The sequence below is a fragment of the Coregonus clupeaformis genome, chromosome 17 (genome assembly GCF_020615455.1).
Source record: "Coregonus clupeaformis isolate EN_2021a chromosome 17, ASM2061545v1, whole genome shotgun sequence".
NCBI lineage: Eukaryota > Metazoa > Chordata > Actinopteri > Salmoniformes > Salmonidae > Coregonus > Coregonus clupeaformis.
This window is the reverse complement of record NC_059208.1, coordinates 9,429,546-9,454,938: the sequence shown is the minus strand read 5'-3', so window position 1 is coordinate 9,454,938 and position 25,393 is coordinate 9,429,546. Positions and strand designations below refer to the sequence as shown.

The following is a 25,393-nucleotide window of genomic DNA, read 5'->3' as shown; positions in this document are numbered from 1 at the left end:
TGAGTAGAGAGATTAAAATCCTCCGCTATCTAAAAGGTCCGATTTAAATGATCTCATCTGAGTATTCCGAATGAAGGCTTGTTGGTTGTGTGGTTTGTGAATTACATTTGTGTCTGTACTGCAACACTGTTGAACCCTGTTTAAAGTCTCTGGACTGAGATGTTAATCTGAAAAGATAGATTTGTTTGACTGTAGAGTATTCAAGAATACCAATGTGTTGGAGTGTCTTTTGAACTGTACTCCAACTCTCTGACATAGTCAGACAATAGTGTTGTGTTCTCATCTCCCCTAGGCAGAGACAGAGACCGGAGGAAACTCCTGTCTGACACAGGATGCATGTTAACAGGCCTGATGACTTGTAAGCTGGAAGATGGACTGTCATTATATACTCAGAAACACAGAAGTGAGGTTGTGAATAATGTACAGATGTAGGATCTTTTGTTGCTGAGAATTATTTTCCTGCACTGCAGAAAATGCAGATGAGCATTGTGATTTACATAAATTCACAGAAAACCTGCATTAACACACAGTTATATTAACAGTATTTCACTTTTCATGCAGCCTACTTTTGTCCAGCTAATAGCTAATAACCACCGATGAAGCAATATTATGGACCTAAACGTTCAAATCCTGTTGCTGCAGGATTCATTTGCTATGACAACACTGGTCAAATTAAGATTCTATATCTGTATTTGTGAAGGAACATTTTACAAAGAATTTAGATTAAGATTACATTTAGAGCTCACATCTGTGTACAGTGATTGAATGACTAGTTACATGCATTTCATTTCATTACTTTAAACTCTCTATCTTGGTTTTATTTCAATCAAGTTCAATTTTTGCATTACACAAGCTACCTTTTTGTATTTTTTGTATTTCAGTTTAGTTGAAAGCATTGTCAAACAATGAACTCATCTAAAACTCCTATGTAAATCCAACAGGTAAATCATTCACCAAGTTATTCATATAAACCAAGGAAATTCAGTCTGCAGAATCAAATCTCACTTGAAAAGGAAACTACTAATTTCCACTCCACTATGTATCAAATCACACACTTCACTTCAAAAGATTGTTCGTCACACTTTCCAACACACACACACACACCTTGACAAACACAGACAGGCAGTTTGGCCTTCTGACTGGCAGATAAGCGACTTAAAGGACACTTGAAGTAACACATAATGATCCACTAACAAAAGAGACAAAACAACTCAACTCAAAGGTGAAAGAGGCTTTTCAAAAGGAAAAAGGAAGAGAAAATGGTATCCCTTCATACTTTAACATAATCAGATCCATTTCCCGTCACACCTCTCTGTGTGCTGAGCCAAATTGACCTCCTGCGTTTGATTTCTGCCTCTATTAGAAATGAAGCACTTTCATGTTGTAGAACGTTGACAAATCACATTAAGGAATGTGTGTTAGCAGTGTGTGTGTGTATCTGAACATGTGTGTGTTTACGTGTGTGTGTGTGTGTGTGTGTTAGCAGCTTCTGTCCTGCTCTGAGGGTAGTTTAGACATTATTATGACAGGCAGGCAGAACAGAGGGTCACACAGTTCCTCCTTCTCCTCTTCCCTTCCTTTTCTCTGTCTCTCCCTCTCCCTCTCCCTCTTTCTCTCTCCCTCTCCCCTTTCTCTCCCTCTCCCTCTCTCTCTCCCTCTCCCTCTTTCTCTCTCCCTCTCCCCTTTCTCTCCCTCTCCCTCTCTCTCTCCCTCTCCCTCTCTCTCTCTCCCTCTCCCCTCTCTCTCTCCCTCTCCCTCTCCCCTCTCTCCCTCTCTCTCTCTCCCTCTCCCTCTCTCTCTCTCTCTCCCTCTCCCTCTCCCTTACCCCCTCTCTCTCCCCTCTCTCTCTCCCTCTCTCCCCTCTCTCCCTCTCTCTCTTTCTCTATCCCCTCTCTCTCCCTCTCCCCTCTCTCTCTCTCTCCCCTCTCTCTTTCCCCTCTCTCTCTCTCCCTCTCCCCTCTCTCTCTCTCTCCCTCTCCCCTCGCTCTCTCTCCCTCTCCCCTCTCTCTCTCTCCCTCTCGCTCTCCCTCTGCAGTGAACAGTCATCCTAACAGGTCTTTAGATCATTCCCCAACATTATCATCAGACAGCTGGAGGTAAATAAAGACATTAAAAACGCATAGAGGACAAGTTGGACCCTGGAGCAGCACGCTGTGTGTGTGTGTGTGTCATCCAGAGTGGGTGTGGTCTACCTCCTCTAACTCAGTGGTTCCCAATCTTCCGTTGCGGGCACCACCAAATTACCGTCAAAAGATCTTGAAAACCATCGCGGAATCACATAATTTTTTTTACATTAAATATCTTAGTGGCAAATTTAAAGTACATTTTATCACTGAATGTAAAGGCCTATTATTAATATTTTTATTGAAAACCACTGCTCTACCTCTCTCTGCTCATCAAACTGGTTCAATCAAAGCAACCCTATTATGCAGAATGCTACGGAACTAAGGAGAAGAAAAGACCAGAACAGAGAGGAACAGGGTTCATTCCTAAACTATTCACATCCCTGCCAAGGAACTGTCAGATATGACAACATGTTAAAAGGTTCCATCACTGGAGCTTTAGGAACATTGTGGCAGAACATTGAATCAGAATGTTGGGGCGGAACATTGGAATGAACATTCTATACATGTTAATAAGTGGGGTTTAGTGATATAATACAATTCTTACCTCATAGAAATATAATTAGAACACATTATACCATGGCATTGTTGAATACTCGTTTCTGATTGGCTTTAAGGGCATTCTAGAGCATGCATTATTTAAGTGATAATATTTAAGTGATAAGCCGGTGTTTGGAGGATATATTGGCACGGGTGTTGTTAGGCCTGAGACGAAGTCGTGCCAATATATGCTCCAAACACAGGCTTACAGGATAAACGTCACTAGAAAACAGCTTAAACAAACGCAAATGCAGCTACTTTGCTATTATTTGACGTGACTGTAAGTTAGCCGTAGTTGGCTTGCTAGCAAGCAAGGGATAAAAACGTCTGTCATGACTGGGTCGCGTCCATAGATACAGAACAAAAAGACTGAACGACTGGGTCGTGTCTCTGGCAACTGAACCGATAGAACGAATGACCAGCCAGCTTGGGTAGCAACCCTAGATTTGTGTCGGGACTATATCTTGTGGAAGGATGAAATAGTATGAATAAATTCATCCAAATAACGTTTTTAATGAAAATATGTTAATCATATAAAAGTGATCATGCCCTCGAAGCCGGTGTTTGGAGCATATATTGGCACTTCGTCTCGGGCCTAACACCACCCGTGCCAATATATCCTCCAAACACCGGCTTCTCGGGCATAGAATGTTATGTGAACTTTTTCATTGAATCATGCTTGCACAATACACTGAACAGACAAATATATCTATCCTTTTTCAATGAAGCTTGAAGCTTTTCAGACAGCCCAACAAAGAAGGCCTAACCTATAAAAGCCGTGGTCTTTTATTGCCATAGAGATATTTGAGTCTACTTGAAAAATCTATAGCCTTTGTCATGGGCATTGACAAAACCCAATATCCTAAATTGAGACCTGAGATGACGGTATTGTGGTTCTCTACCATTTGTTATATGATGTCCTTCTAGATTCAAAAGGTATATTTTTTGTTATCCATACTGTATACCACCAGCCTCCTGTGCTTTCAAGACTGGTCATTCAACTGAGACTGCTCTTCTCTGTGTCACGGAGGCTCTCCGCACTGCTAAAGCTAACTCTCTCTCCTCTGCTCTTGTCCTTCTAGACCTGTCTGCTGCCTTTGATACTGTGAACCATCAGATCCTCCTCTCCACCCTCTCCGAGCTGGGCATCTCCGGCGCGGCTCACTCTTGGATTGCGTCCTACCTGACCGGTCGCTCCTACCAAGTGGCGTGACGAGAAGCTGTCTCCGCACCACGTGCTCTCACCACTGGTGTCCCCCAGGGCTCAGTTCTAGGCCCTCTCCTATTCTCGCTATACACCAAGTCACTTGGCTCTGTCATATCCTCACATGGCCTCTCCTATCATTGCTACGCAGATGACACACAACTAATCTTCTCCTTTCCCCCTTCTGATAACCAGGTGGCGAATCGCATCTCTGCATGTTTGGCAGACATATCAGTATGGATGACGGATCACCACCTCAAGCTGAACCTTGGCAAGACGGAGCTGCTCTTCCTCCCGGGGAAGGACTGCCTGTTCCATGATCTCGCCATCACGGTTGACAACTCCGTTGTGTCCTCCTCCCAGAGTGTGAAGAACCTTGGCGTGACCCTGGACAACACCCTGTCGTTCTCCGCTAACATCAAGGCGGTGACCCGATCCTGTAGGTTCATGCTCTACAACATTCGGAGAGTACGACCCTGCCTTACACAGGAAGCGGCACAGGTCCTAATCCAGGCACTTGTCATCTCCCGTCTGGATTACTGCAACTCGCTGTTGGCTGGGCTCCCTGCCTGTGCCATTAAACCCCTACAACTCATCCAGAATGCCGCAGCCCGTCTGGTGTTCAACCTTCCCAAGTTCTCTCACGTCACCCCGCTCCTCCGCACACTCCACTGGCTTCCAGTTGAAGCTCGCATCTGCTACAAGACCATGGTGCTTGCCTACGGAGCTGTGAGGGGAACGGCACCTCCGTACCTTCAGGCTCTGATCAGTCCCTACACCCAAACGAGGGCATTGCGTTCATCCACCTCTGGCCTGCTGGCTCCCCTACCTCTGCGGAAGCATAGTTCCCGCTCAGCCCAGTCAAAACTGTTCGCTGCTCTGGCACCCCAATGGTGGAACAAGCTCCCCTCACGACGCCAGGACAGCGGAGTCACTCACCACCTTCCGGAGACATTTGAAACCCCACCTCTTTAAGGAATACCTGGGATAGGATAAAGTAATCCTTCTACCCCCCCTTACCCCAACCCCCCCAAAAAAAAATAAATAATAATAAAACATTGTAAAGTGGTTATCCCACTGGCTATAAGGTGAATGCACCAATTTGTAAGTCGCTCTGGATAAGAGCGTCTGCTAAATGACGTAAATGTAAATGTAAATGTCTGTACACTGAACTAAAGTAGGGCCATAAAGTAAAGCGTTCTGTGTATCTTAGCCCTGTATCTTAGCCCTCTTCACTATAGGTTATTCTTGTTTTCTCAGAGGCAGTGAATATATCCTTTCTATTGACAGAGAGCAGACAATATGATTTTTATTCATCTTATGGGTTTGGGGGAGAAAGAGGCCCTGGTCCTAGTCTATTGCCCTTGGGAACTCTGGTACACTATGTTGATTATGGCTTAAAGTTTGTGTGCTCTAGACATAGGTCAAATACATACAGTACCAGTCAAAAGTTTGGACACACCTACTCATTCAAGGGTTTTTCTTTATTTTTACTATTTTCTACATTACAGAATAATAGTGAAGACATCAAAACTATGAAATAACACAAATGGATTCATGTAGTAACCCAAAAAGTGTTAAACAAATCAAAATATATTATACACTGCTCACAAAAATAAAGGGAACACTTAAACAACACAATGTAACTCCAAGTCAATCACACTTCTGTGAAATCAAACTGTCCACTTAGGAAGCAACACTGATTGACAATACATTTCACATGCTGTTGTGCAAATGGAATAGACAACAGGTGGAAATTATAGGCAATTAGCAAGACACCCCCAATAAAGGACTGGTTTTGCAGGTGGTGACCACAGACCACTTCTCAGTTCCTATGCTTCCTGGCTGATGTTTTGGTCACTTTTGAATGCTGGCGGTGCTTTCACTCTAGTGGTAGCATGAGACGGAATCTACAACCCACACAAGTGGCTCAGGTAGTGCAGCTCATCCAGGATGGCACATCAATGCGAGCTGTGGCAAGAAGGTTTGCTGTGTCTGTCAGCGTAGTGTCCAGAGCATGGAGGCGCTACCAGGAGACAGGCCAGTACATCAGGAGACGTGGAGGAGGCCGTAGGAGGGCAACAACCCAGCAGCAGGACTGCTACCTCCGCCTTTGTGCAAGGAGGAGCAGGAGGAGCACTGCCAGAGCCCTGCAAAATGACCTCCAGCAGGCCACAAATGTGCATGTGTCTGCTCAAACGGTCAGAAACAGACTCCATGAGGGTGGTATGAGGGCCCGACGTCCACAGGTGGGGGTTGTGCTTACAGCCCAACACCGTGCAGGACGTTTGGCATTTGCCAGAGAACACCAAGATTGGCAAATTCGCCACTGGCGCCCTGTGCTCTTCACAGATGAAAGCAGGCTCACACTGAGCACGTGACAGACGTGACAGAGTCTGGAGACGCCGTGGAGAACGTTCTGCTGCCTGCAACATCCTCCAGCATGACCGGTTTGGCGGTGGGTCAGTCATGGTGTGGGGTGGCATTTCTTTGGGGGGCCGCACAGCCCTCCATGTGCTCCAGGTTGCCTGACTGCCATTAGGTACCGAGATGAGATCCTCAGACCCCTTGTGAGACCATATGCTGGTGCGGTTGGCCCTGGGTTCCTCCTAATGCAAGACAATGCTAGACCTCATGTGGCTGGAGTGTGTCAGCAGTTCCTGCAAGAGGAAGGCATTGATGCTATGGACTGGCCCGCCCGTTCCCCAGACCTGAATCCAATTGAGCACATCTGGGACATCATGTCTCGCTCCATCCACCAACGCCACGTTGCACCACAGACTGTCCAGGAGTTGGCGGATGCTTTAGTCCAGGTCTGGGAGGAGATCCCTCAGGAGACCATCCGCCACCTCATCAGGAGCATGCCCAGGCGTTGTAGGGAGGTCATACAGGCACGTGGAGGCCACACACACTACTGAGCCTCATTTTGACTTTTTTAAGGACATTACATCAAAGTTGGATCAGCCTGTAGTGTGGTTTTCCACTTTAATTTTGAGGGTGACTCCAAATCCAGACCTCCATGGGTTGATAAATTTGATTTCCATTGATAATTTTTGTGTGATTTTGTTGTCAGCACATTCAACTATGTAAAGAAAAACGTATTTAATAAGATTATTTCATTCATTCAGATCTAGGATGTGTTATTTTAGTGTTCCCTTAATTTTTTTGAGCAGTGTATATTTGAGATTCTTCAAAGTAGCCACCCTTTGCCTTGATGACAGCTTTGCACACTCTTGGCATTCTCTCAACCAGCTTCATGAGGAATGCTTTTCCAACAGTCTTGAAGGAGTTCCCACATACGCTGAGCACCTGTTGGCTGCTTTTCCTTCACTCTGCGGTCCAACTCATCCCAAACCATCTCAATTGGGTTGAGGTCGAGTGATTGTGGAGGCCAGGTCATCTGATGCAGCACTCCATCACTCTCCTTCTTGGTCAAATAGCCCTTACACAGCCTGGAGGTGTGTTTTGGGACATTGTCTTGTTGAAAAACAAATTATAGTCCCACTAATCGCAAACCAGATGGGATGGCGTATTGCTGCAGAATGCTGTGGTAGCCATGCTGGTTAAGTGTGCCTTGAATTCTAAATAAATCACTGACAGTGTCACCAGCAAAGCACCCCCACACCATCACACCTCCTCCTCCATGCTTCACGGTGGGAACCATAAATGCGGAGATCATCCGTTCACCTACTCTGCGTCTCACAAAGAAACGGCGGTTGAAACCAATCAGACCAAAGGACAGATTTCAACCAGTCTAATGTCCATTGCTCGTGTTTCTTGGCCCAAGCAAGTCTCTACTTCTTTTTGGTGTCCTTTAATAGTGGTTTCTTTGCAGAAATTCTCTGTTGAGATGTCTCTGTTACTTGAACTCTGTGAAACATTTATTTGGGCTGCAATCTGAGGTGCAGTTAACTCTACTAAACGTATCCTCTGCAGCAGAAGTAACTCTGGGCCTTCCTTTCCTGTGGCGGTCCTAATGAGAGCCAGTTTCATCATAGCGGTTGATGGTTTTTGCGACTGCACTTGAAGAAACCGGATTGACTGACCTTCATGTCTTAAAGTAATGATGGACTGTCGTTTCTCTTTGCTTATTTGAGCTGTTCTGGCCATAATATGGACTTGGTCTTTTACCAAATAGGGCTATCTTCTGTATACCCCCCCCCCTACCTTGTCACAACACAACTGATTGGCTCAAACGCATTAAGAAGGAAATAAATTGTTAACACCTGTTAATTGAAATGCATTCCAGGTGACTACCTCATGAAGCTGGTTGAGAGAATGCTAGGAGTGTGCAAAGCTGTCAACAAGGCAAATGGTGGCTTGTATAAAATATATATAAAATATATTTTGATTTGTTTAACACTTTTTTGGTTACTACATGATTCCATATGTGTTATTTCATAGTTTTGATGTCTTCACTATTATTCTACAATGTAGAAAATAGTAAAAATAAAGAAATACCCTGGAATGAGTAGGTGTGTCCAAACTTTTGACTGGTACTGTATGTCAAACACTTTAAAATACTTAAAGTTACTCTTTATCTAGTTTCCCCACTATGGAACCATTAGAATAGTTCCCAAAAGTGCAAACTCTAAGAAACTGTGTGGTTGAAGTTTCACTGTTTCAAGTATTCAAAGGTATTTGACCCAGGTCTGGTGCAATGCTGTGGGCTGTGTTGAGTTGGTCCTCATTGCTCTCTTTGGGAACAGTTTCAGAACCCCCAGAGGGATGATGTCACAAAGGTGTAGGACACAACTGTCACATCTGAACAGTAGAGGAGGCAGCCTTTGGTTTGAGACGTCTTGACTTTCACCGAATACCCATAAGAAGAAACCCCCCTAGCGCACCGCTACTACTGCATATGCATGTACTTATGGGAGCCCATCTGTCTGCTCGCTGTTTTACCAATTCAAATCAGCTTTCCTCCAGATATCAAACAAAGGCGAGCGTTGCTGGTGTCAGATGATGTAAATGAGTTGAGTGTGTTCTGGCATGAAAACGTCCAAAAGGCTCGGATCACATCTGCCGTAGTCTTTGTTTTCTCTTCTGGTGTCTCTCTCCCTCATCTGCTGGTGTTTCTCTCTCATCTCTCTCATTACATGTTTATGTATTCAGGGTAGTCGTCTAGTGAACGATGCGCAGAATGAGAAATGGGTGTATCTAAGGGCACTTCTTTTCAAGGGGAATTCAACAGGCATGTCTATTTTGTATCCTTTATTAAACCAGGGTAGACACATTGAGATTGACATCTCTTTTTTCAAGTGAGCCCTGGCCAAAAAAGCAGCAGTGTTGGTAGGTAAGGCTCTGTCTGTTGTAAGACTGGACAGCTTTAAATCAAATGGGACAGATCCAGAAGCTCTGACAGGAGCTGAACTGGGTTGAAGTAAAGCCATAATAACTGGACATCTGGGCAGCTTGACTGTAATGTGAATGTATTGGCATGCAAGTGTTTGTGTGTGTGTGTGTGTGTGTGTGTGTGTTTATGTGCGTGTGTCTGTGTGTGTGCTTGTTTGTGTGAGCATGGGTGCCTATGTGTTTGAGCATGCATGCATGTGTGTGTGTGACATACACTCAGAAAAAAAGGTGCTATCTAGAACTTAAAAGGGTTCTTCAGATGTCCCCATAGGAGAACCCTTTGAAGAACCCTTTTTGGTTCCAGGTAGAACCCTTTTGGGTTCCATGTCTAACCCTTTCCACAGAGGGTTCTACATAGAACCCAAAAGGGTTCTACCATGAACCAAAAAGGGTTCTCCTATAGGGACAGCCGAAGAACCCTTTTGGAGTGTAGGACAATATTTATATGCAGGAATCTGAAAAAGCTTTTGTCTGTGTACTTCAGCTCTATCTCCAGCTTTGACTATGAGCTGAAACATCCTGTGATAAGATGAGTGGCATGTACACACACACACGGCACAAGCTGTGTGTGTGTTTGCTGATGTAATTTGCTCATTCACAAGGCAGTAGAGGGCCCTGTAATGTGTGTGTGTGTGTGTGTGTGTGTGAGAGAGAGAGAGAGAGAGAGAGAGAGAGAGAGAGAGAGAGAGAGAGAGAGAGAGAGAAAGAGAGAGAGTGAGTGAGAGTGCGAGTGAGAGTGAGAAAGCGAGAGACAGAGAGAGTGCGGCGCTCTAGCAACTAAAACCCTACAGCTGTGGAGAGAGAGAGCACGCTCAATTGACTCTGTCCGACGGAGGGGCTCGGCCCTCACACCCCATGACAACAATGCCCTCGCCATGGAGAGGAATACAACACAGAAAAAGCATTTATCCCTGGTCTAATCCTTTCGAGGCAAGATGTCACAGAAATCAAAGCTATTCTACCATGAATTCTGCTATTTTTACATCCTGCTACCTGCCACTCAGCGGAGAAAGAGAGAGAGAAAGGAAGGGAAATGGAGAGAGAGAGAGAGAGTTCGACCCACATCTGTCCTTTTATTTCAGAGCTGATACCATCAGCAGTCCAGTCAGGGTGCAGTAGTAGAAGGAATGTGTTTGGCCCCATTAAATAGTTATGTTTGGTGTGTGTGCCTGCATGTGCACGTGTGTGCGTGTGTTTTCTATTGATGTGTGTGTGTGTGTATGTGTGTGTGTGATTGCATGCATTTGTATGTGTTTTCTATTGATTTCCCCATATTTCTGTAGCTATGTTCTAACTTCAATGCATCTATACCTCCATGGTACTGTATACATTTGCAGTATGTCTGACTCTAGGTGGTATTCGCAGGTCATGGGGCTGTAGGTATGGGGTCACACCAGACGTAAGCTGGGGCTTATAGCGTTGGATTCACCAATTATTTGGTCAATAACAAAAGTTTCTCAATACTTTGTTATATACCCTTTGTTGGCAATGACACAGGTCAAATGTTTTCTGTAAGTCTTCACAAGGTTTTCACACACTGTTGCTGGTATTTTGGCCCATTCCTCCATGCAGATCTCCTCTAGAGCAGTGATGTTTTGGGGCTGTCGCTGGGCAACACGGACTTTCAACTCCCTCCAAAGATTTTCTATGGGGTTGAGATCTGGAGACTGGCTAGGCCACTCCAGGACCTTGAAATGCTTCTTACGAAGCCACTCCTTCGTTGCCCGGGCGGTGTGTTTGGGATCATTGTCATGCTGAAAGACCCAGCCACGTTTCATCTTTAATGCCCTTGCTGATGGAAGGAGGTTTTCACTCAAAATCTCACGATACATGGCCCCATTCATTCTTTCCTTTACACGGATCAGTCGTCCTGGTCCCTTTGCAGAAAAACAGCCCCAAAGCATGATGTTTCCACCCCCATGCTTCACAGTAGGTATGGTGTTCTTTGGATGCAACTCAGCATTCTTTGTCCTCCAAACACGACGAGTTGAGTTTTTACCAAAAAGTTCTATTTTGGTTTCATCTGACCATATGACATTCTCCCAATCCTCTTCTGGATCATCCAAATGCACTCTAGCAAACTTCAGACGGGCCTGGACATGTACTGGCTTAAGCAGGGAGACACGTCTGGCACTGCAGGATTTGAGTCCCTGGCGGCGTAGTGTGTTACTGATGGTAGGCTTTGTTACTTAGGTCCCAGCTCTCTGCAGGTCATTCACTAGGTCCCCCCGTGTGGTTCTGGGATTTTTGCTCACCGTTCTTGTGATCATTTTGACCCCACGGGGTGAGATCTTGCGTGGAGCCCCAGATCGAGGGAGATTATCAGTGGTCTTGTATGTCTTCCATTTCCTAATAATTGCTCCCACAGTTGATTTCTTCAAACCAAGCTATTGCAGATTCAGTCTTCCCAGCCTGGTGCAGGTCTACAATTTTGTTTCTGGTGTCCTTTGACAGCTCTTTGGTCTTGGCCATAGTGGAGTTTGGAGTGTGACTGTTTGAGGTTGTGGACAGGTGTCTTTTATACTGATAACAAGTTCAAACAGGTGCCATTAATACAGGTAACGAGTGGAGGACAGAGGAGCCTCTTAAAGAAGAAGTTACAGGTCTGTGAGAGCCAGAAATCTTGCTTGTTTGTAGGTGACCAAATACTTATTTTCCACCATAATTTGCAAATAAATTCATAAAAAATCCTACAATGTGATTTTCTGGAATTTTTTTCCTCAATTTGTCTGTCATAGTTGACGTGTACCTATGATGAAAATTACAGGCCTCTCTCATCTTTTTAAGTGGGAGAACTTGCACAATTGGTGGCTGACTAAATACTTTTTTTCCCCACTGTATGTTGAAGGTTTTGGTGTGAATGTTGATTGTTTTAGTGTGTATGTCTTACCTTGCAGCCCTCGCAGGCGCTGACACCATAGTGGTATCCCGAGGACTTGTCCTGGCACACGAAGCAGGGCTTGTAGACGCGGGGCGGGGGCAGGGGGGATGGGGGGCTTGGGACCAGCTCCTCAGAACTGGTGCTCTGGGTCTCGATGGCTGCAGAGACACAACAGAAGAACATGATGATGAAGATGTAGTAGTTCTTTATTAGTCCCACTTGGAGAAAAAATTTGCGGAATGAAGAAGATGGTTCAAGTTTTAGTATTGGAAAGGATAAGTGGTAATGGTAGGACATTCAAAACCCATTTCCTGAGTGAGTGAACTAAAGGTATTGAATGAACTGAAATCCAGGCAGACAGTAGCAAATCGTTGGCATGCAATTACTGTGTCCACATCCTCATCCAACATTGGTTCTGAGTGGCCACTTTCTTTCTATTTTGATGTTATTGGAACGGAAACACAAACATTGTGATTTTGAATGAGTTCATATAAAACCTCCAGAACCCTGGAATGAGTTCTCAGAACTGTGGCCTGACTGATACAGCGGTCATTCAGAGTAAACAAAAACAAACTTTTGAGTCAGTGGGTTTCTTTCTAATGGGTTTTGAAAAATCCACCTGTGGCCTGACTGAGTTTAAACATAAAGGTTAAAATGTTGAATAGGCCGTGATGACATCACATTATAGCCTACCAGCAACCAATTTATCTAGCGCCTTGCTCACATATAGCTCAGGAGTAGGGTTGCAAAACTTTCAATAAATTCCCTGGTTTTCCAGAAATCCTGGGAGGATGTTTTCAGATTTTTCCTGCTTATTCCTCCTTGATTCCGGGAATCCTCCAAACGGGATTTAGAGAAAACCAGAAAATGTATCGAAAGTTCCCAGAATTTAGCAACCCTACTCAGGAATATGTGTAGCTTGCTCCAGGGCCTGCTCGTCTATAGATCTATCTGCATGGAGCGCAGAGCAGATCAGAGCAGTGTTGGTTGGTTGGTTGGGAGCAGGTTGGTTTACTGATTAGATTACGTTATTCCGTACTTAAACAGCTCAAACTCAATTATGCATCTATTAGAGAGCAACCCCTCGATCTGTTCCTGGCCTTCGGCCTCACGCGGAATTCCCCTGAGGTTCTTGTATTATGTTCAAAAATGTGTTCTGGGTCAATTTCACACATACAGTAGATGGGTCAAAGATGGGTCAAATTGACCCATTGTGTGTGTACGTACAGTGGGGAGAACAAGTATTTGATACACTGCCGATTTTGCAGGTTTTCCTACTTACAAAGCATGTAGAGGTCTGTAATTTTTATCATAGGTACACTTCAACTGTGAGAGACGGAATCTAAAACAAAAATCCAGAAAATCACATTGTATGATTTTTAAGTAATTAATTTGCATTTTATTGCATGACATAAGTATTTGATCACCTACCAACCAGTAAGAATTCCGGCTCTCACAGACCTGTTAGTTTTTCTTTAAGAAGCCCTCCTGTTCTCCACTCATTACCTGTATTAACTGCACCTGTTTGAACTCGTTACCTGTATAAAAGACACCTGTCCACACACTCAATCAAACAGACTCCAACCTCTCCACAATGGCCAAGACCAGAGAGCTGTGTAAGGACATCAGGGATAAAATTGTAGACCTGCACAAGGCTGGGATGGGCTACAGGACAATAGGCAAGCAGCTTGGTGAGAAGGCAACAACTGTTGGCGCAATTATTAGAAAATGGAAGAAGTTCAAGATGACGGTCAATCACCCTCGGTCTGGGGCTCCATGCAAGATCTCACCTCGTGGGGCATTAATGATCATGAGGAAGGTGAGGGATCAGCCCAGAACTACACGGCAGGACCTGGTCAATGACCTGAAGAGAGCTGGGACCACAGTCTCAAAGAAAACCATTAGTAACACACTACGCCGTCATGGATTAAAATCCTGCAGCGCACGCAAGGTCCCCCTGCTCAAGCCAGCGCATGTCCAGGCCCGTCTGAAGTTTGCCAATGACCATCTGGATGATCCAGAGGAGGAATGGGAGAAGGTCATGTGGTCTGATGAGACAAAAATAGAGCTTTTTGGTCTAAACTCCACTCGCCGTGTTTGGAGGAAGAAGAAGGATGAGTACAACCCCAAGAACACCATCCCAACCGTAAAGCATGGAGGTGGAAACATCATTCTTTGGGGATGCTTTTCTGCAAAGGGGACATGACGACTGCACCGTATTGAGGGGAGGATGGATGGGGCCATGTATCGCGAGATCCAACAACCTCCTTCCCTCAGTAAGAGCATTGAAGATGGGTCGTGGCTGGGTCTTCTAGCATGACAACGACCTGAAACACACAGCCAGGGCAACTAAGGAGTGGCTCCATAAGAAGCATCTCAAGGTCCTGGAGTGGCCTAGCCAGTCTCCAGACCTGAACCCAATAGAAAATCTTTGGAGGGAGCTGAAAGTCCGTATTGCCCAGCGACAGCCCCGAAACCTGAAGGATCTGGAGAAGGTCTGTATGGAGGAGTGGGCCAAAATCCCTGCTGCAGTGTGTGCAAACCTGGTCAAGACCTACAGGAAACGTATGATCTCTGTAATTGCAAAAAAATGCAATAGAATGCAAATGAATTACTTAAAAATCATACAATGTGATTTTCTGGACAGACCTCTACATGCTTTGTAAGTAGGAAAACCTGCAAAATCGGCAGTGTATCAAATACTTGTTCTCCCCACTGTATGTGTGTGTGTTTCAGTGTGTTTCAGTGTGTTTGTCCATGTTTGTTTACCTGTTATATTGCCAATCTCTTTGGGATATTAAAGAACAGTGTAAGTGCAGAACTGCCATGACGGTGAATATTAGTGCTACTGCATGATTCATAGTGACCTCTGCTTCCCCTCTGGTGAATCAAACAGACTTGTTATTTGTCAATCAAATCCCAAAGCAAACAGAAACTAATGCAACTGGCTAGTCAGTTGAAATGAGTCACTTTGCTATCATCTGTATATAGTTTGTTGCTGATAGTAATCAATATCATTCTAAGCACACATCGCTGATGGATTCTTTAGGATTTCAGTAGTGCTTGTTTACTGACTGTCCAAATATTCATTAAATCACTTGAGTGTAAATAAATGAAAACAGTTAACTTACGTTAATGTTCTCTCTTTGACTTACAAACACCCTCTTCCTGGAACCTGGTATAATTAATGAGGACAGAAAGATATTTGTTTTCATTTAAGTCAGGTCAGCTAGCTGTGTGTGGGTGTGTGTGTGTGTGTGTGTGTGTGTGTGTGTGTGTGTGTGTGTGTGTGTGTGTGTGTGTGTGTGTGTGTGTGTGTGTGTGTGTGTGTGTGTGTGTGTGTGAGCTAGCTCATAATAGCCTACAAAATGCAGTCTGTAGTCTGAAGCCGCAGTGTTGGAGCCACCTCTAATGTAATCGTATGAGGAACAGACTGACCGACAAAACGACCACACACACACACTCTGTCACAGGGAGAGCGATACGATCCACCACTTCAATATGTAACATGAGCGAAAGAGATAAGCCGTGCAGGGCCAGAGACAGTGGGGGGGACGTGTATCAGGTGTTGTATCAGATGTAATATGTAAAGATGTGTGTGTGTCTGTGTGTGTGTGTGTGGATGGCGACATCAAGGGACATGTATCACATGGAATATGACATGTAATATGTCAAACATGCTGTCGCGTGTTCACATCAGGGAGCTGTGGCACAATGACCATAAGAGAAATGTATACAAGTCTTCCCAGCAGGTACAGTACTGAACACTACAGATGCTACTCCATGTTGTGTAGAATACAACACATTGGAACTGATAGAATATGCCTTCAGAGCGTTTCCAATGCCTTGGATCATTACACATGGGAAAGAGGGAGAGCAGTAGACACACAAACACACACACACACATTTCTGCCTGGCGCTGCCTATTTGGAACTCATGGTTGGTTCTGGGAGTGTGGCTACCTGCAGACAGATGGAGCACATAAAGGCAGATGCATTTCCCCCCTTCGGTGGTGTGTGTGCACGTGCGTCCATGTGAGTGCGTGTGTGTGTGTGCGTGCGTGTGTGTGTAAGTGTTACTCTAGAGCGCGGTATAGGCCCTATTGGGTGCTGGGGAGCCTTTTCTCCATTTTCTGGCTTTGGCTCTGCAGCAAACTGACTTCACCCCATTTTAACATAGCTACACACCAGCAGCATTACAGAGACTAAAGACCAGCGACAGACCAGGCGAGCCAAGGGGTGGGAGCAGTGTGTGTGTGTGTGTCAGTGTGCGTATACTCTGTGTGTGTGTGTTTGTGTGTGATTGTGTGTGTGTGTGTGTGCGTGTGTGTGTGTGTGAAAGAAATGTCTCAAAGCTTATCCTGCTGAACTCTTAACCCCCTGCTGAACCAGCCAGCAGGGTCAAACAGGAAAACACACCCGGCCTGGAGGAGGAGGAAGGTCAATCTCTGAATGGGGGGAAAGACTAATGGAAAACACAGAGGCTGAGTTGGGAAGGAGCCTTGTTATGGCTATGGCTTGCTGTGGGTGGTGGTGGTGGTGAAGAAGAAGAAGAAGAAGAAGAAGAAGAAGAAGAAGAAGAAGAAGAAGAAGAAGAAGAAGAAGAAGAAGAAGAAGAAGAAGAAGAAGAAGAAGAAGAAGAAGAAGAAGAAGAAGAAGAAGAAGAAGAAGAAGAAGAAGTGATGAGGGTCCTATAGGTCAATTAAAAATAATTTGTGGGCCAATCAACCATGTCTATCCTCACTGTGTCCACCTGTCCCTACCTCCTGTTCACCACATTGTCCCCACGCTGAGGGTCAGATAGCTAGATGACCAGTGACATGAAAAAAATACAATCAGGACTCTTCGTCCACATGGTCTACAGACCTCACAGATGGCTAGGAGGGAGGTACCTAAGGCAAGATCTGTTCCACGCACACACATGCCCAAACTCACACACACAATACAATGATATCACAATGACATAGAATCAAGACATGGACGGTTTCTACCCTGTAATCATGAGACCACAGTTACGTCCAAATGACTGTTATACTACAGCGATCCATTTACAACAGCCCTACCTTCAACAAACAGAGAGAGAGAAAAAAAACGGTAGAACGAGACAGGGAAAATAAAAAAGAGAAAGGGAAAAGACTGAGTGTGCATAAGAGAGAAATAGAGAGATGGGGTAGAGAGAAAGAGAGAGGGGTGAGAGAGAGAGAAAGAGAGGGATTTCCTGAGTGTCCCTGGGGTTAGCCTGTTGTCTATACTGAGAGGAAGCTGTGGCTATCTAGCTGTGAAGAGGTGGAGAGGTGGAGAGACAGGCACTGGGCAGTATGGGAATAATTAGGGGATATACTGTATTACACCTAAACGTTGGCCTGAATTGATACAGTTGAGGCCACTGATAACTTCAGTTTTTTGTTTTTTTTTGCGACAAACCGTAGGTTTCGGTGGCAAACTATCGCTAGTAGACACTAGAGCGCCGTGTTGCACGCACATTGCGGCAACTGTCCTGCCAATACCACAGACGGCCTAACTTTTTAGCGCCACACATTCAGTTCCCTTCACAACTCCACCTCTCCGCTGGCAGTTTATCGAAGATGGAAGTGTTTTTCTCCCCTTCTTCCTCTGGGTTCTTTGCAGGAGCAGGGAGCACATAGCACACACACACACATACTCTCACACACACACATTCACACACACTCAAACAGCTCACATACACCAGGCGGGAGGAGAAACAGAGTCAATAGGAAACGGTCAAAGTTCACTCAAAGTACACCAAATTAGAAGCAGCTTTACGGCGGGGGGGAGAGAGGGAGCAGCACTGGCTGTAGTACACATTTACTTCAGAAGGTTCATTATAATTCCTTCTTTAAACACTAACTGGAAGAGAAGATAAAAAAGCAGTCATCTAACTGTATGTCTTGTCTAGAGAAAGACGAGGAAAAAATGATACTTTTTGATTAGGAGAGAGAGCGGGGGAAACGGCCGGCAGACTGAGGTCATGGGGTGCTGAAAGGTGGGTGGTGCTGAAAACCTACAGGGAAACAGTCTAGTCAGTCTTCAAGACGACACACATCAAGTGCAGAAGTGTCTCCCAGTAGGGGGACCCAATCAAACTGCAGCAAGAAGAGCCACTGAAAGGGACTATAAAAGGGACACGGCTTCTAAAGGGGACTATACAGAGGTGTCAGGGTTAGGCACTGAACGGCACTTTGAGTTTGGATCAGAAGTTCATGGTTCATACCAGTCATGTGATTGTGGCTAACCTCCAAGCCGCCCTCCCTGCCTTGACCTCTGGGTGACCCACTGTGATCTGTTGAGGTCAAAGGTCAAACGGGAGACAGAGGGCATATAAAGAGCCAGAGCTCTCACTGCTACACTCTACACCAGGGACCGAACAATGCAACAGGTGTGAGACACTTCCAAGCTTAAAGTGCAACAAGAAAAAAGAGATAGAGGAAAAGAGAGAGAGAGGAAAAGAGAAGGTTTCAAATAGAGAGAGGAAGAAATGTGATACGTTTATTTTTAATCTTTAGAAATGATTTCCCTAAGAGCCCGACAACGTTGTTATGATTCTCCACTCCCCGGTCATTTGATCCGGACGTCAGCTCTGGGGATGTTAGAACATGTCAAGATATCTGTTTTTGTTCCAAGTTCTACTTTGGAACCTTAGCAGTAAAGGAGACCTGCATTAAACAGGCAACTAACCTCTGAGATATAGACAACACAGCAAACCAGGAACATTCCCAGAACATTAGCTAAGATTCCCATGAAGTTCTAGTTAGGGTTTTATCTAACATTAAGATGATAACCTCCCAAAAACATTCAAATAAATTATTTTTTCTTGGAATATTCTCTTAACATTCACTAAAATGATCCCCATAAAATCCAAATTGGCTCTGTGAAAGTTCCCAGAACTGGTGGTCCTCTGTAGCTCAATTGGTAGAGCATGACGCTTGTAACACCAGGGTAGTGGGTTCGATCCCCGGGACCACCCATACAAAAAAAATGTATGCACACATGACTGTAAGTCGCTTTGGATAAAAGCGTCTGCTAAATGGCATATTATTATTAGCTAGGTTGCGGCAAATGTTCTCATAACACAAAAACTGTCCAGTAGTGCTGATGTTTGTGTAAACCATTCGCATGATGTTGCAAGAATGTTCCCAGAACACATTTTGTCTGTTCTTTAAAAGGTCTCAGAATGTTTCTTTAGGTTGTGGGAACAGTCTGGTGGGGACATCATAAAATATGAACTGTCCAGTTGTGCGGATGATTATACAATGTTTCTTTTAGGGTGCAAAAAACATTCACCTGATGTTACAAGAACATAACCAGAACACATTTTTTATGTTCTTTAAAAGGTCCTAAAACATTTAGGTTGTGGGAAGATTGTGGGGATATGACAAGAGATAGATTCCCAAAACACAAAATATGCTCAGTTGTGATGACATTCATATAATGTTTGTATCAGGGTGCACAAAACATTCCTTTGATGTTGCAAGAATGTTAACAGAACAGCCTATCTGAGTTATTTAAAGGTTCACATAACATTTAATTAGGTTGTGGGAACAGTGTGGGTACATTACAAGAGATAGGTTCCCAAAGCACAAAATATGCTCAGTTGTGATGACATTCATATAATGTTTAAGTTAGGTTGCACAGGACATTCCCTTAATGTTGTAAGAATGTTGACGGAATACCTAGTTCTTTAAAGGTTCCCAGAAACATTTAATTAAGTTAAGGGGGTTGTCTGGGATGTTGCAATAACATTATTGTGATATTTACATATTTTACTTAAGAGGTTGCACAGAACAATGTTGCACAATGTTCCACACTTTCCAAATAAGTCAGTTTTTATGACGTACATAGAATATTTGTTTTAGGTTTAACATAATATTCCATTGACTTTTAGACAATATACATTTTTACCTTGTCTTTGAGGTCCTCAGAACATTTCAAGAACATTTAGAAAATGTTATATTTAAGTTTTACATAATATTACCACATTCTCAGGCATGCAAATGTCTAGTTCCTTAAAGCATAAGAAAGCAGATTGGAATACATCCCCATTATGTTTCTCTCCAGATTTAATGGCAATTCGCATTTGTGGATTGTATTGTAGGCCCAGTACAAAGTGATATAGACACACATGGGCTTTAAAAAGGAAGCATGAATTGACCATACTGCCATGGCTATATACTGAAAAAATGATGTGAGACCTGTTTCAGGAAGCTAGGCGTATGTCACATGTCACTACTTCACAGGAGAGGCATTTGAACGTCTTCTTTTTTATATCAAAATGCGTTTTTTGAAAGAAATGCCTTCTGGAACATGTGAACTGTCATGTGCCTTAATAACAAACTTGAATTCCATCTGAAAATACGAATACAAATGTTTAATTACGAGCCTAGTTGGTTTAGCCACGGAAAAAGACAGGAATCTTCCCGCTAGCAATGATTGGCTGAGATAAATTATGGGCTGGACATGCCGGGAGATGAGTTTGGATTGGTCTGCTATGTAGCATGTTTCTGTCTATAATGTGAGCTGCTCAGTATGTGTTGATAGTCCTTTCTACCACAGCGTTTTTGAAAGATATAACGTTAGCCATCGAGAACTACAAAAGTTTTGCTACTTTTCTCAACAACATTGATGCCCTGAATTTAGCAGGCGCTATCGACAGTTCAGTTGCAAAAAGTTGTGATGGGCTACTTTCTGCACACGCCACGGTCAGTGTGAACCGGAGTGACTTGACACAACGCTGGCTAAACAAGATGTAGCTACAAACAAAATGGAGTTAAATGGTTCCAGTCTGCCATGAAGCATTCATACATGTACACGGGTAAGAGTCTAGCTACATTTTCAGATAATATGAGTGTCTAATTTAGTCAGAAATTCGTTTTCATTGCAAGTTAAAGCGTACTGTTAGCTAGCTAGCGAACGTTAACTTGCTGGCTAACTAGCTAACATTACGTGTATGATCTGTGTAGTAATATTATTTGAATCAGAAATCCATTTGCATTGCTAGTTATAGCCTAATGTTAGCTAGCTAACATTGAACCTAGTTGGTTAGCTTTAGCTACCTGCAGATTCATACTATAGCTATGACAATGTTTGTATTAGTAGTAGTATGAGTTGGGATTTTGCCAGTTCATTGTTTAGCTAGCTAGCTAGCTAGCTAGCTACATGTCTAAACAAAAGACTTCTCTAGCTACATGTCTAAACAAAAGACTCCACTTCGCCAGATGATTACATAACCCATCAGGTTAGACAGGTGTGTTTGGGGTGATTACGGCCGTCTATTGTATTTCATGAACATGTACACATGTCAAGACAACAGTGACCCATCGACTAGATATGGCTGGGGGGTGGTTATAGCATTTATTTCACATGACCCATCAATTTAGACAATGTGTCAGGTAAGCGTCATCTAATAATTATAATATAATTTATAAAATATTTTTATCTGGACACTTTCTGTTTTTGATATTGCAAGTAACCAGTTCACTGTACCGTTTACACCTTCTGTATCCTGTGCATGTGACAAATACATTTTATTTGATATAGTGTGTGTTTACCAGAGACGGTAATGTGAAGAACAACATGACCTGCACCAAAGTCAGATTAGGATATAGGCCAAGGACTAGATAAAGTGTATTTTTACCTGGAGTTTTTCCTTATTGTAGGCTTCTACTTTTACCACTTTTAGTCTTGAAATCTTTGGTTGTTCACATGGCCTCACATGTGAATCCTTAAAGAGATGGGTGGGGCTAAGGCTTAAGAGGGTGTGAACTATGCTGATTGGGTGTAGACAAAGGAGAGCTCTCCAGTAGGTGTACCAAAACATTCAAGGGACATTTTCTCAAAAGTGGGGTTTCAAGTTTATCAACTTTCAAAGCAGAATTATTTTCCCATTGTTCCTCTAATGCAGTGTATGATATACTATTTTCTAGCCCTGAGTCGCTACCTTTATCCAATGTAAAAAACACAATTTCAAATTTAGGACCGAATCCAGGTGGTGGGTCACATGTAAGAGAGCTTTCCTGAAGGAGCAAATGATCAAGGCCACATATGAAGTGTAAAAAAGATGGTTGTGTTTGTATGATTAAATGCTGTTAAAATGTTCTATGAATGCAAAGTGTGTCTATATCACTTTGTACTGGGCCTACAATGCAATCCTCAAATGCAAATTGCCATTCAGTTTGGAGAGAAACATAATGGGGATGTATTCCAATCTGCTTTCTTATGCTTTAAGGAACAAAACATGTGCATGCTGAGAGTGTTGTGGTAATATTAGGTAAAACTTGAATATATGTTTTTCTTCTGAAGGTTCTTGAAATGTTCTGAGGACCTCCAAGACAAGGTAACAATGTATATTGTGTTAAATCTAAAACAAATATAGTATGAACATCATAAAAACTGACTTATTTGGAAAATGTGGAACATTGTGCAACATTGTGGGAATGTTCAGTGCAACCTCTTAAGTACAATGTGTGAATATCTCAAAAATGTTCTTGAAACATCCCAGACTCCCATAACTTAAAGCTGCAATATGTAACTTTTTGGGCGACCCGATCAAATTCACATAGAAATGTGAGTTATTGATCTGTTCTATGTGCGCAATTTCTATGCTTCCCGTTCTTATGTTTTGTTTTTGTCTTTTACTTTTGGTTTTGTACACCAGCTTCAAAAAGCTGAAAATACAATATTTTTGGTTATTGAAAATATATTTTACAGCGGTTTAGATTAGGGCTGTGGCGGTCACAAAATTTGTCAGCCGGTGATTGTCAAGCAAATAACTGTCGGTCTCACAGAAATTGACCGAAAATGAACATAAACACATTTATCATCTCCTGGATTCAACACATAGTCTACATGCCAGTAATGCAGACCTTTGGAACATCTACATTTAAAAAAGTCTAATAAATCCATGTAATATAGCCTACACCTTCACAATAAATCCATTATTTATTTTAGACAGGTCTGATATATAGACAGGTCTTTATTTTAGAAAAGCATGATAGTAAGAAAATGTAGTCTATTTCAGAAGAACAGAATAACATACTCTGAGTTGTCCTTATGTTAGGTCCTGAACTGGCAATGCCAAATGGCTATGGGATAAACTAGTTCATTTAGCAGACAAGATTTGCTTAGAATTCCACAGCATTATTTTATATTATTTTATAGTATGAAAAACACATTGAACAAAGCTGAATAAAATATAAATATTTTCTCCAAACTATTTGATGGAGTGCGCACATGCCTCTATTCTGTGTTGAGCGATTAACAAAGAAATAGGTACTCCTATATGCTTAATTTAGAGTTATTAATGTAATTTAAGTTGTTCTACAAATGTTGGGCTATATGTTTTGGTTTTCAAATACATTGTAAGGCTGCATGATGCAACTAATGATGATTTGAAAAAAGTTGCTTGAAAGGCATGAGCTCTGCTTTGTTTTTTGCGCAGGCTGTACACACTTCATTAGTCTCTCAATCACACAATTTGACAAGCACTTGATAATGTCTCGAATTTCATGGCAACATCCCCTTTGTGGCCGTAATGCACCCTAAAAAAATCCATGCCTTTTGCAGCCAGTGGCCATTGTGCCCTTGAGTGCTGCGTTGTGCCCTTCTCCCTGAGTGCTGCACACTCCTAAGCATCTCTCACTCACATGGCTCTCCATCACGTGATCGGGTCTTTCTCACAGGCTACAAATGAAGACAGACACATCGGGACGCAACTGCGTGCGTCCTTATCCAATTCCGAGGTGCATATTGAAGATATTGGAAGAACTGTCCACATTTACTTTACGTCAGCCAACAAGATGAGTAGGCCTAACGAACAGCAAAAGCACTAGCCTATGTCAATCTACTATCCCCCATAGTACAAAAGACGACCTATTATATTCTGTGCAATAAATAAATATTCCAAACATAGCCTATAGAAAGCTGATTGGATCCTCCTCTTTTTAGTAGAGGCCATCACTCTGTTTTCTCGCGCAATTGCATAGCCTATAGAAATGTTGCGCAATATGAGCTCATGGGCTCTCATTAAGTGTTTGATTAGATTTTCGAACACATTTGCATTGATGTCAGAGTGATTAGAAGGACAATAGAGTGCTGAGTACCAGGCAGTTAGCAAGTTTGGTAGGCTACTAATGACCATCAGCAGCATCAGAGCTTGGAGAAACCTAATTACCGTGACTGCCTTCATGGAATTTGACTGCCTTCATGACTCGTGATCGCCGGTGTGGCGGTAATATGGTCACCGCAACAGCCCTAGTTTAGATGGTACAATGATTATCTACATTCTCTATGCTTCTTTTGTCACGTACAGTGCATTTGGAAAGTATTGAGACCCCTTCCCTTTTTCCAAATTTTGTTACGTTACAGCCTTATTCTGAAATTGATTTTTTTTTTTTTATGTCCTCATCAATCTTTTTAGAAATATTTGCACATTTATTAAAAAACAAAAAACAGATACCTTAGATGTTTCTACAACTTGATGGACATGATTTGGAAAGGCACACACCTATCTATATAAGGTCCCACAGTTGACAGTGCATGTCAGAGTAAAAACCAAGCCATGAGGTCGAAGGAATTGTCTGTAGAGCTCCAAGACAGGATTGTATCGAGGCACAGATCTGGGGAAGGGTACCAAAACATTTCTGCAGCATTGAATGTCCCCAAGAACACAGTGGCCTCCATCATTCTTAAATGGAAGAAGTTTGGAACCACCAAGATTCTTCCTAGAGCTGGCCGCCCAGCCAAACTGAGCAAACGGGGGAGAAGGGCCTTCGTCAGGGAGGTGACCAAGAACCCGATGGTCACTCTGACAGAGCTCCAGAGTTCCTCTGTGGAGATGGGAAAACCTTCTAGAAGGACAACCATCTCTGCAGCACTACACAAATCAGGCCTTTATGGTAGAGTGGCCAGATGGAAGCCACTCCTCAGTAAAAGGCACATGACAGCTCGCTTGGGTTTGCCAAAAGGCACCTAAAGGACTCTCAGACCATGAGAAACAAGATTCTCTGGTCTGATGAAACCAAGATTGAACTCTTTGGCCTGAATGCCAAGTGTCACGTCTGGAGGAAACCTGGCACCCTACTGTGAAGCATGGTGGTGGCAGCATAATGCTGTGGGTATGTTTTTCAGTGGCAGGGACTAGGAGACTAGTCAGGCTAGAGGGAAAGATGAATGGAGCAAAGTACAGGGAGATCCTTGATGAAAACCTGCTCCAGAGCGCTCAGGACCTCAGACTGGGGCGAAGGCTCACCTTCCAACAAGACAGCACACAGCCAAG

The 25,393-nt window shown here is 43.4% G+C and overlaps 1 protein-coding gene across 3 annotated transcripts in view; it reads right to left on the bottom strand.

Annotated features, from left to right (window-relative positions):
• LOC121586560 (retinoic acid receptor beta-like) overlaps positions 1-25,393 on the bottom strand; it is a 139,392-nt gene that overhangs the window by 61,181 nt on the left and 52,818 nt on the right. For all 3 annotated transcript variants that reach the window (XM_041903337.2, XM_041903336.2, XM_045226061.1), the window contains exon 2: positions 12,113-12,261. In XM_041903337.2, the coding sequence (XP_041759271.2) occupies positions 12,113-12,261 (149 nt within the window). The remainder of the gene's footprint in view (positions 1-12,112; positions 12,262-25,393) is intronic.